Consider the following 12,554-nt stretch of genomic DNA (forward strand, 5'->3'; position numbering starts at 1 on the left):
TGTGAATTTTCCGAAGTCCTCTCCCCACCCCCTCAGAAAAGATTTTCCCGGCAAAGCTCTTTATAATCGTAATCTATGACTGAGGACTGGTGGTGTATGTGGTTTTAGAGTCAAGTTTTGACTGCTATATCTAGCATGATAGTATCTTTTAGATACCCTTTATTATAATTATATATATATATATATATATATATATATAAGAAAGGTTGAGTTCAATTAGAACAGTTTTACTTTGTGGGGCCCAGAGTTAGATTTCTATTAAAGGTTCTTCATATTAAATTTGTAGCCTGCTATTGCAAGTATTTCATTAAAAATATAAAAATTATACAAGTATATGGCGTATTATGTGCATTTATAGAATACAGTCCTTTATAAACTCAAGAAAACTATTAAAGATTGAGAAGAAATATTAAGAGTTTGATAACATTTTAGTCCATGCATACGATCGTTTCAAATGGTAACAGCAACATGGAAGAGATTAAATTAATTATAATTAATTTAATTACATGTTACCATTCTCGTCAGTGCAAAAAAAACAAAGGAAACATGAGAAAAGTCGTAACAGAAGAAGAAATATGTTGTTACAGGATCCTGCATTAAGTCCGTCTCGGATAACTCATTCGGATGTTAATGAAAAAGAATTTGAAAGATGAAATATAAGATATAAAACTTGGGTGATTTTAGCCAACCAACAGACAGCGTGACATTAGCTGGAAGGCCACATTATTATAGTCGATTTTCAGATTTTTTACTGTCTTTTAAAGAAATGCATATTTTGCGAATGAAAAAACTAGATCCACTATTTCTGACGCTTGCCAAGGTTGCAGCCATTAACTTTGCAGTACTATTAACCTATTGCAAATAGCAGCGAAATCTCCCTCATTGATAGTGGCATTTTAAAAAGGGAACAGCACATTTGATAACGTAGATCTTGACGCGCAGAACAAAACTCTGGAATGGTATAATGGACGGCAGCGGAGAAATGAGGTGCTGTAATAATGTAAAATTAGCCTCATGAATATACAAATCATGCAGCAAGGCGAATTTAACAGTGACGGGGAAATAACTTCAGTCATACATAGGTACAGGTTCCACATGGTTCCGGGTTCAGTCCCACTGCGTAGCACCTTGAGCAAATGTCGTCTGCTATAGCTTCAGGTCGACTAAAGCCTTGTGAGTGGATTTCGTTGACGGAAACTGAAAAAAGCTCGTCGTATATATATGTATATACACACACACACACTTTGTGTGTCTTGTTTGTCCCCTCACCGTCGCTTGACAACCGCTGTTGGTGTGTTTACGTTCCCGTAATAAGTACTAGGCTTACAGAGAATAAGTCCTGGGTTAATTTGTTCGACTAAAGGCGGTGCTCCAGCATGGCCGCAGTCAAATGCCTGAAGAAAAGAAAAGAATACCGTAAATACGTGTAAGTTATTTCCCTTTATTATTTTAATGAAATAATCCACCGAGATTTGATAGTTTTATGTTGCTTTGCGCGTGAGGTAAGCCAGCTGACAAAATGCTTTTGGTGGCATTTCTTCCGTCTTAATGCTTTGAGTTCCAATTTCACCGAGGTCAACTTTGTCTTTCTTCCTTTCGGGATCGATGATGTAACTACCAGTGGAGTACTGCTGTTCATGTGATCGATTAGGTACATCTCCCCACAAAATTTCAGGCCTTTGGCCTATAATAGAAAGGATTTTAATACCCATCTCTACTTATAGAAAATGGCATACAGCGGGCTATAAAAACACCCATACAACTGAGGACAACCCAAAGAAGAAAAAGGAACAAGTCATGCCCTTTATAGTGACACATAACCCATGTCACCAGAATATCTTCAACATTGCCAAAGCAAACCTTCCGATCATTACTCAAAGTAATGAATTAAAAGATATAATCACATATCGAGCTGTGGTTCTTAGTAAAAGACAGCCTAAAACCTTGAAGAAATTATTAACAAAGGCAAAGCTTGACCTTAGCAATAAAGACCAATCATTCATTGTATCTGAATGCAATGATAGCCGATGTGGCATATACCGATTCATACATACCGGCCAATATATGAACACAAAAACCGGGAAAATATTCAGAAACGCAAATATGAACTGCAAAAGCGGGAATTTAATTTACTGCATCAAATGCCCGAATTGTGAAGAACTCTATGTAGGTTAGACTGGAAATGCACTATCAGAAGGTTCACGTGTGTACCGACAGCAAATTAGAGATCCAGATGTCCGTCAGATACCTTTTGAGTAACCATCTAGCAACATGTGGTCGGAAAATATATTTCCATTCTACAAACTACACAGTCCAAGTGAAATTGAGAGAAAAATCAGAGAAAAGAACTTTATTAATAAAATTCCAAGCCAAGCTAAATAAACAATAATACTAATACTTAGAAGCACTGTTTCTACTGCTACGACTACTACCACTAACAGCAACAACATTACTAAAGGTGCTCATGATGACGATAACAGGAAAATACTAGCTAAGGCAAGAGAAAAGTCAGTAAAAATAATCTTATTTGGGGGTTTAAAGTTCTATAACCACAGCTACTACTACCACCACTACCACCGACAACAACAACACAACAACAGCAATGAAAACTATAGTAAAGGAGATTATAATGGTGATGATGATAATTGAAATGTAAAAATCCCTGGGAAATGTTGTTTACAACATTTCTAAAAATAGCCCAACAATTACTGCTTTGGCCAGGGTCAAAATACAGGTCTCTTCAACAAAACGTGACGCCTAAACCAAACACCAATCAACTTAAGTAATTTAGTGAAGCCACACACTGATTGGTCAGAATACAGTTATCAAAAATTCACATTCTGGAGCCTATACAAATATATTTAAGGCACACATTTTAGCCATCTCACTACAGTTGTAAATTGTGAAGCATAACTGTCACCACTACTATATGAACCTGAAGATTGCATAGTTTAATGCATGAAAGTACTAGTGCAATCAGAATGGACATTTGATATTCTATCATTTCATTATATCATATTACCTTATAATATCTTATACTATATTATTATAAGTTTGTTTTGTAAATAAAACGTGAAAATCATACAAAGTTGGAATTTCTTTAAGTAATATACATACATACATGTCATTATTCAGTTTATTTCAAGATTTCTCACCAATAGAGAAAGAACCGGTTTCTAACGTAGATCCAAGGCTCCTTCATTGGAATTTCAACATCAACAACAGGATATTTTTATATGTATGTATGTATGTATGAGCATATTCATATGTTTTATTTATCTATACATATAGTTCTCATACATATAGTTACTATGTATCTATACATATACATTCTCATACATATAGTTACACATCTAGACATGCTCATATATATTTAAATGATAAACTTCTGGAAAGTTTTACAGATTTTTACAGTTCCTATGATGGATTGGATCTGTAGTTTTCGAATCAGCTTTCTCCTTTCTGGTTTTGAGAAGCCTAATTTCCCAAGGCCCTAATAATTACAGGTATAAACCTGAACTTGTAATCTGGATAGAGTAACTGCAGATTTCTCAATAGTTCAGCGTAGGTGTTTTCTTTTTCACTGATCTGCAGCTTTATGTTGACATCCGCTGGGCAGTTAATTTCCACAATTGTGCACAGTTTTTCTTCTCGTTCTCTCTAATTCGCAGATTGATTCTACTCAACAGGGTGTCATCAGAAGAAAGAGACGACCTGCAGAGCGTAGCAAAATGAATTCTATGATCAAATTATATAAAATTATGTAAATCTGCATCGTACAATGCAAATAACACTTAACTGGACATTATCAACATCGTTTTTTTAACGAGGTGTACATGTAATGTAAACAATCATACATACACATACGATTGAGTTGTTTTGACTCTTATTTCTAGCAATGCTGGTGCCGATTAGTGACAAATATATTTCTGCTATTAGGTTGTAAAATTGCAAATTAGCCGCCCATATTTTATGCAGCGATCGTGTTCAACTTGCATTGCCATGTTTAAACCGGTTTGAAGAGTGCCGGATATACAGCACCAGTTCCAGGCTTTTCTTGAAGAAATTGATTCTGAATTCTGTGACTTGCCTTATCACACAGCAGTGAGGTGAGTCAGCTGTGGTAAAGTCTTGTTTCATTTTTATAAACTCCGAAAAGAACAGAGCTGATCCACTTCTGTCAGATCCTACCTTGCCGTCAAAGCTGCCATTTTTGATTGACATCACATCCCTCATGAATGGATTAGACTTGAAACTTCTGGGAAAGGATAACCTTATCTGTGATCGCTACAGAACCACCAAAGGATTTCGAAAAACGCCATCATTGCTTGAAGCACAACTAGAAGGAGGAAACTTCTCTCATTTTCAGTGTTTTAAAGAGCTTCACGCTGGAATCACAGATGTCAACTTCGAGTTTCCGAAGAAGATTATTCGTGACTTAAATAAACATTTTTGCAAAAGATTTTCAGATTTCGACAGAATTGAGAGTGACATTCTTCTGTTCCAGAATCCGTCTGATTGTAACCTTGATGTCGTGCCACTGGAACTACAGTTGGAGCTCATTGATGTGCAAGCAAATGACTTGTTGAAAGAGAAGAACAGAGAAGGAAAACTTGTAGAAGTTTATCGCTGTTTACCTGATGATGAGTTTTCAAAGTTGAAAAAAATTTGCCTCTCTAATGGCATCAGTGATTGGAACAACTTATGTCTGTGAGCAAACATTTTCAAAAATGAAGAATGTGAAGTCAGTACACCGAACGAGGTTGACTGATGAACATCTGAAAGCAATTCTCTTTGTTGGATGCAACAATTCTAAAGCAAATATTGATATCTTAAAAGCTAGACACCAATTTCACAAACTTTTCTTACTGCTTAGTTTGTGAGATTCTGATGTGTGTGCACTGGGTGTGGTATAACTGTCTTATTACTAATGTCGCCTTCTTTGATAACTTTTTGGTAGACAAATATGTTGGTAGTCTTTATTTTATTGTGCATTCACTGTATTGTTTTGAACAAAGTGGTTATGTGGCCCGTGCTCGTCATTCTCTGTCATCTAGCCCGCTGTGAAAAAAGTTTGGTGACCTCTGAACTAGATGATAGTAGTTGGTTGCTAACTAAACTGGTTGAGTTTGTGATGATCCGAATTAGCCACCAGTGGATATTCTTTTACTCTAGGCACAAGGCCCGAAATTTTGGGGGAGGGAACCAGTCGATTAGATCAACCCCAGTGCGTAACCGGTACTTATTTAATCGACCCGGAAAGGATGAAAGGCAAAGACGACCTCGGCGGAATTTGAACTCAGAACGTAACGGCTGAGCATTTCGCACGACGTGCTAACGTTTCTTATTTCTTTACTACCCACAAGGGGCTAAACATAGAGGGGACAAACGGATTAAGTCGATTATATCGACTCCAGTGCATAACTGATACTTATTTAATCGACCCCAAAAGGATGAAAGGCAAAGTCGACCTCGGCGCAATTTGAACTCAGAACGTAGCGGCAGACGTAATACAGCTAAGCATTTCGCCCGGCGTGCTAACGTTTCTGCCAGCTCGCTGCCTTGCTACCTTTGGATATTGAATGTTAGCAGCTGTAAAGCATATATTACTGTAGAGTTACCTCCCTTGCACTTTGTTCCTTCAAATGGTAACGGATATTTTTCTAGGATATAAAAATCTTTTACCGAGACTAAGTGTAACTTTTGTAATGAGAGAAATGGTGAGGTGGTTTGAGTGTGTGACATACATGCCGTTCTTGAAACCGTTAACCGTTTCATGACGGGAAACCGAATTCCCGATCTCGAATCGCCTGTGACCCATTAGATTTTTCGATCAGTCTTTAAATATCAACCTAATGAAAAACAATAATAGTAGTAGTAGTAGTAACATCAGCAGATTTCAGCATCAAAAACTGTTGACCCTTTACCTTTTGCTTCATTCATTGGACTGCGACCATGCTGGGGCACAGAAGAATTTTTGCTCAATGAATCTACCCCAGTAATATTTTTTTTAAAGCTTAGCACTTACTGTATTGGCCTCTTTCGCCAACACCAACACCAGTTCTCAAGCAGTGGTAGAACACATACGTACACACATAAATATATATACACATACTAAGGGTTTCTAATTTCTTTATTGTCCACAAGGGGCTAAACATAGAGGGAACAAACAAGGACAGACAAAGGGGTTAAGTCGATTATATCGACCCCAGTGCGTAACTGGTACTTATTTAATCGACCCTGAAAGGATGAAAGGCAAAGTCGACCTCGGCGGAATTTGAACTTAGAACGTAGTGGCAGACGAAATACCGCTAAGCATTTCGCCAGGCACACTAACGTTTCTGCCAGCTCGCTGCCTTTTTGAGGCAGATTTTCTATGGTAGGATACTCTTCCTGTTGCCAACACTAATCCGTTTCCAAGTATAGTAATATTTTCCCCCAAAACAGACATCACCTGTATACACACATATATTTGAAAGGCTTCTTTCAGTTTTTGTTTTCCAGATATACTCCCAAAACTTTGGTTGGTTCAAGGCGAAACAGAAGACGATTGCTGAAGGTGCCATGCAGTGAGATTGAACTTGGGACCATGTTGTTGGAAAGCAAACATTTTATCACACAGCTACGCTTGCACTTAAATATATAAGAAAATAATCTTGACTGGGCTTGCAGTCCAATGGGAAGAAGGGTGTAACCGGGCATACAACTGGGAACGCACCAAGTAAAGGGGCCTTCTGTAGAATTGCAGGGAGAAGGGATGGCAGTCATGGTTTTTCCCAGTTGAGGTTTTCTGTAGGGGATTCCTTGCCCTGTTGGTATGGAGGGTGCTTACAGCCATTGGGATGAGAGGAAAAGAACAAAAGGAGACTGAGCACAGGATGGGAGAGGCAGCAGAAAGATTCTTATTGGTTATGGAGCAAGCGAGAGGAGTTAAGCTGGAGGCCTGGAAGAGATTATGAGCAGTGATTTGGCCATGTCGACTGACCCAGCGATGGGAGGGTGTTGAAACACCTGATGATCTTTGGATACTGTCTGATGATATCGATTCCTCTTGGCCAAAGCATCATTCACTTTGGCGAGTAGAAAAGAACCTTCTTCTAGGTATTATCAACAACACATCATCATGACTAACATCCGCCTTTCCATGTGTGCCGGCATGGGTCAGACAGATCTTAGACAAACAGCTTTTCTACAACCAGATGCTCTCCCTGTCACTAACACTCACCACTTTCCAACCTTCCAATCCTTTGAACAACAAACAGCAACAATGGTTGGATGTGTGTTAAAGGCCGGTTGTAAACACCATTGTACAACCAGTGACCTTCATTTTTATGCATACAAACAACATCAAGATGAAGGAATGCCTCACGCATATACAATGACCTTGTTAAACTTTGTCAATCAAAACCATCAATCACAAGCCATGGGTTCGTCTGAAGCCAAAATAAAAGACATCTAGTCATGGTACAATAAAGTGAGAATGTATCTGAAACTACATTTATTCCCAAAGCATGCAACTGTGGACAAGCATCAATTATGACCCTTGACTGACCAATGCATACAAACTATAACAATTGTATTGTATATTTTGTACATAGATCTTTTGCATAGTATCATCATCATCGTTTAACGTCCTCTTTCCATGCTAGCATGGGTTGGCCGATTTGACTGAGGACTGGTAAGCCAGAAGGCTGCACCAGGCTCCAATCTGATTTGGCAGAGTTTCTACAGCTGGATGTCCTTCCTAACGCCAACCACTCCGAGAGTGTAGTGGGTGCTTTTACGTGCCACTGGCATGAAGGCCAGTCAGGCGGTATTGGCAACGGCCACACTCAAAATGGTGTACTTTATGTGCCACCTGCGCAGGAGCCAGTCCAGCGGCACTGGCAACGATCTCGCTCGAATGTCTTTACACGTGCCAGGAAGATGACGCTGGGCACAGGTACCATCACAATTTTGCTTTCACTTGCCCCAACAGGCCTTCGCAAGCTGAGTTTCGTGTCCAATGAAGGAGATCTATACAAATCATTTCACTCTACGTCAGCCCTGATCTACAATGCCAAATGATCCGAGACATTCCAACTGTGACCATCTCATCTATTCAGATAGTGTATCAAGGTGACCTCACCTTTTTAAGACAGGTATGGTTTTATGGAGATCATCATCGTCGTTTTAACATCCATTTGCAGGAGTTGATCAGAGCTTACTGAGGCAAATTTTCTCTAGTTGGCTGCCCTTCCTGTTGCCAAACCTCACCTGTTTCCATGCAAGGTAATATTTCTAGTTGGCTGCCTTTCATGTTGCCAAACCTCACCCGTTTCCATGCAAGGTAATATTTCTAGTTGGCTGCCTTTCCTGTTGCCAAACCTCACCTGTTTCCATGCAAGGTAATATTTCCCCACAGCCAGACAGGTTTTCCCACACGACTGGCAATGAATGACACTGCCTGTATAACAGTGACACTCATTTACACCTATCACATGATGTTAAGACAGAAGCATATATGTACCCCACACACAATAGGCTTCTTACAGTTTCCATCTATCAAATCCACTCACAGGGCTTTGGTCAGGCTGGAGCTATAATAGAAGACACTCGTCTAAAGTGCCACACAGGCGACTGAAACTAGAATCTTGTGGTTGGCAGGCGAAGTTCTTAACAACACAGCTATGCCTGCACCTGGAGATATTTTAAGTAAACCATGATGTGGTCATATACAGGTCCCCATGTTGGCATTGCATGTTCTTGCACAAGTAGCAGCTCTTTACTTCTGGGTAAGACAAAAACAAATATTTTTTTTTTTTCAAAAAAATGTAATAACACACACATAAAACCTGAATTTTTAAAATATATTTCTGTAGTCTACATTAAAAGTAGATCACATATTTCCTTAATTTTTTAATCTTTTTGGGGTTTTCTTGTTTTTTCTTTATGGTTTAGGGAGAAGAGGAAAGGTAAAAGGACAATACCTATGACCTTTAGTGGAATCTGCTCTGTTGTTGAAAGCATTTGGGTCAGGTCCCATGTCTGAGGATAACTTCTCCGTTTCTTCTGCCAGTCTTGAAGGCCATAAAAACAGGTCATGGGGAAGTGATTGTGTTAAAACCAAGCACCAGATTAAGTCACCCACCTACAAACGGGAGTGACCTCCTTCAAACAGGTCTTCACACAGTTTTTGTCAACCAAATTTCCTTTACAAGGCTTTTAGTCAGCACAAGGCTGTGGTAGAAGATACTTAGCAGTGTAGTGGGTTTGATCCCCAAACCATGTAGCTATAAAGCAAACTTCTTAACCATAATGCCACGACTGGGATCGTACGAGAATCAAAAATACATATGGCCAACAAGGAGAGGTAACTGTGTAACATATAGAGTCCTGGTTTTATTTCAGGTGGCATGTTGCTAATTTGTACACCTGTAATTAATTGAATTGGCCCCAATGTGTTTAGAGAGATGTGAAAAGTGAAGTTAAACCTGGCAGAAATCTAACGCAGAACATAAATGTAACAAACTAAATATTATTTTGTGAGGAATTTAGCAGAGGACGTTACCGTTCCTCAACTTTCTTAATGAACTAATTAACAAACTTTGAAGAAATTATCCTTTGTTTGTTCTTTGAAGTGTTGTTATATGGTGACCATATATGACCATCCAAACATACATCTGTCCATATTATCACTACTATAGTGAGCAATTCAGCAGACATCTAACTAAAATTGCCGAACAAACAGCATTGTTGCTAAAATATCTGCCATTACAAAGCAAGAATTATTGCTGTGAGCAATGAAAGGAAATTATTTGAGTGAAAATGAACAAATTAAACAAAAAAAAAGTAACAACTAATTTAGGCCATTTCCACAGGAAGAGGAATTTTGCAAGGAATTCTGCAAGTCTGTAAGAGGTGCAGCTGTTGTCTCTGATGTTGTAGGCTTAAAGGGAGAATAATGTCATTGTTACAGAACTGTCTTCAGTGGAAAGCTTTATAGGGGAGAAAGGGGGAATAGCAATGAATTGCAGACGAATATAAGAAAATAGGGGGTCGACTGTTTATGTTGAAATTAATCAGGGGGGAAATTAAAACAGGGGAGGAGAGCAGGAATTTTGTTCTTTAATGCTGGGGATCTTTTTTTTTTGTTCATCAAAAATTTAAATAAATATATCTTCTCAAATAGTGAGAGGGGGTGGGGAGGAGGAGGAAGAGTAAACTGATAATTGTGTGGGAACACTTTTCAGCTTTTTTTTTTTAATGTTTTCATGGGCGGGGATGGGGGAGGGGGGGAGAGAATCTTTTTCATGGTACATTGTCAGTTTTTGATTGCATAGTTTGGTCAAACTGCAAGTAGTGGTGGTGGTGGGCATTATATAGTAGGTGTACACACACGTGTGTATATGTATATGTGTGTGTGTGTGTTTGTGTAATATGTGCATTTGTGAGATCTGTATAAAAATGCAAAATATGTGGATGTGTATATATAAGTGTGCATGTGTGTGTGTGTGTGATATGTATGTGTATACCTGTAAGTGTGTGTATGGATGTGTATGAAATTGGTCTGTATGGAAGATGTACAATGGCTTTATTACAGTGGAGACTTCATGATTTCAGTATGGGCCGCCCAAGACGACTGAAGACCCCACTGCTGTCACCATTGAGAAGTTCTGTGTCTTGTGGATCATCCGCAGTGGAGCTTACTTCTGAACATCGTTGGAGTCCAAGACGGGATTTGACGCCTGTTAATGAATAATAAAGCAAAAATTTGACGTTTGTTAATAATAATAATAAAAACTGGATTTTGCACATCATCATCATTTTAACATCCATGTTCCCATGCTTGAATGGAGAGGATGGAATTTACTGAAGCATATTTTCTACGGTCAGACGTCCATCCTGTCGCCAAACCTCACCTATTTCTAAGCAAGGAAACCTGTGTGTACTGGGTGCTTTTTCTGTGGTACCAGCACTGGTGAAGTCGTTCTGCAGCTTGCAAGTCAATAAAACCCTAAGAGGGGTGGGCACCCCTTATGTTAGATGGGGGTTTAAGGTGTGAGAGAAGAACTTGGTGTGGAACAGGCTCTTGTGGAAAAGCTACATGGCCATTCACATTTAAGGGACAGAGTGAGAATGAAACAACGATAGGGGGGGGGGGGGTCGAGGTAGCACCTTAAAGTATGAAGTGAGGAGTAGTGAGTGGGGACAGAGAAGCTAGGAGTGTGTATGGGTGTGAACTTGCCAGAGCAAAGGAGAGATAGGAGCAATTATAAGAGAGGAAGATAAGGCAACGTTTGAGAAGATTGGGAAGGGCTGAGGGGCAGATGGTTACAAAGATGGGAGATGCACAAGTTGGAGGAAGTAGAAGGGATGCTAGCAGCAGGACAGTAATGAAGATACAGTTGAAAGGGGGAGGGAAAGAGAGATGTGTTTGGGTAGGTTGCAGGGGCAGCGAGGGGCACAGTGCACGAGAAGAGATAATTTGGTGGCCCGAAGAGTTGTGGGACGGCTGTAATAATGAGTGGGTGTATTAATGGATGAAGAATGACTAACAAGTGAAATGATGCTGGATAGTAAGAGAGAGAGACATGGTATCAAGAGGGAGGGTGACTGTGTGGTTAAGAATCTTACTTCCCAACCCTGTGGTCTTGGGTTCAGTACCATAGTGTGACACCTTGGGCAAGTGTGTTGTACTAAGGTCCCAGACCAACCCATGCAAGCATAGAAAAGTGGATGTCAAAAGTGAACATTTATATCTTTAAGTTTGGCGAAATAAACAGGAAAAATACAATTCAAAACATGGATTTGGTAAATGCCAAAGCACAAAACTCCTGGTTCTTGAGTCCCTCAGCAACAAACAAACATCCGTCTGTCCATCCATCCATACCTTAGCATACAAACATGGCATTACATATGAATTTATAATGGACACAACAACTCCTGGAATAATATACTATCCAATAACATCATGAAACGATATACTGATTGGGTTATTGTGTTACTGAGTTAGTATAAAGTCGATACTACCACAAGAACAGAGCATCACAATTCAGAAAATACTTTATTGGGTCATTTCATGAAGAAGCACTAAGTCTAAACAGAACACAGCAATAAACCGGACTCAATATATTGTTTGTTTCTATGCGTGTATGTATGCAGATTTGTATGTATTCTCATGCATATAGTTGCATATCTAGACATGCTCATATATATTTAAATGATAAACTCCTGGAAAGTTTTACAGATTTTTACAGTTCCAGTGATGGATTGTATCTGTAGTCTTCAAATTAGCTTTCTCCTTTCTGCTTTTGAGAAGCCTATTTTCTCAAGATTGATATTAAGGCAGTGTGTTACATATCCTAGGGCTCCAATAATTACAGGTATGTATGTTTGTATGTGCAAATCTGTATGTTTTATGTCTCATGCATATAGTTGCATATCTAGACATGCTCATATATATTTAAATGGTAAACATTTTGAAAGTTTTACAGATTTTTACAGTTTCAGTGATGGATTGGATCTGTAGTTTTCGAATTAGCTTTCTCCTTTCAGGTTTTGAGAAGCCTAAT

General features: G+C 39.0%; 2 protein-coding genes across 4 annotated transcripts in view; one reads left to right on the forward strand and one right to left on the reverse strand.

The window, feature by feature from the left end:
• The first annotated feature begins 4,234 nt into the window (after positions 1-4,234).
• On the forward strand, positions 4,235-4,714 carry LOC149134927 (general transcription factor II-I repeat domain-containing protein 2B-like). Its single transcript, XM_089353285.1, has one exon. The coding sequence runs from the start codon at positions 4,235-4,237 to the stop codon at positions 4,712-4,714; it is 480 nt and encodes a 159-aa protein (XP_089209411.1).
• A 4,121-nt stretch (positions 4,715-8,835) lies between these two features.
• LOC106867987 (uncharacterized) overlaps positions 8,836-12,554 on the reverse strand; it is a 28,194-nt gene continuing 24,475 nt past the window's right edge. For all 3 annotated transcript variants that reach the window (XM_014913072.3, XM_089353382.1, XM_014913071.3), the window contains one exon: positions 8,836-10,727. In XM_014913072.3, coding sequence (XP_014768558.1) covers positions 10,591-10,727 — 137 coding nt within the window. In that variant the 3' untranslated portion in view covers positions 8,836-10,590. The remainder of the gene's footprint in view (positions 10,728-12,554) is intronic.

Source organism: Octopus bimaculoides, chromosome 6 (assembly GCF_046866305.1).
Source record: "Octopus bimaculoides isolate indiv1 chromosome 6, ASM4686630v1, whole genome shotgun sequence".
In the NCBI taxonomy this organism is placed as follows: Eukaryota; Metazoa; Mollusca; class Cephalopoda; order Octopoda; family Octopodidae; genus Octopus; species Octopus bimaculoides.

Bases quoted from the DNA above. Each gene is read 5' to 3' on its own strand.
- LOC149134927 (XM_089353285.1), top strand. From the start codon at position 4,235: ATGAATGGATTAGACTTGAAACTTCTGGGAAAGGATAACCTTATCTGT.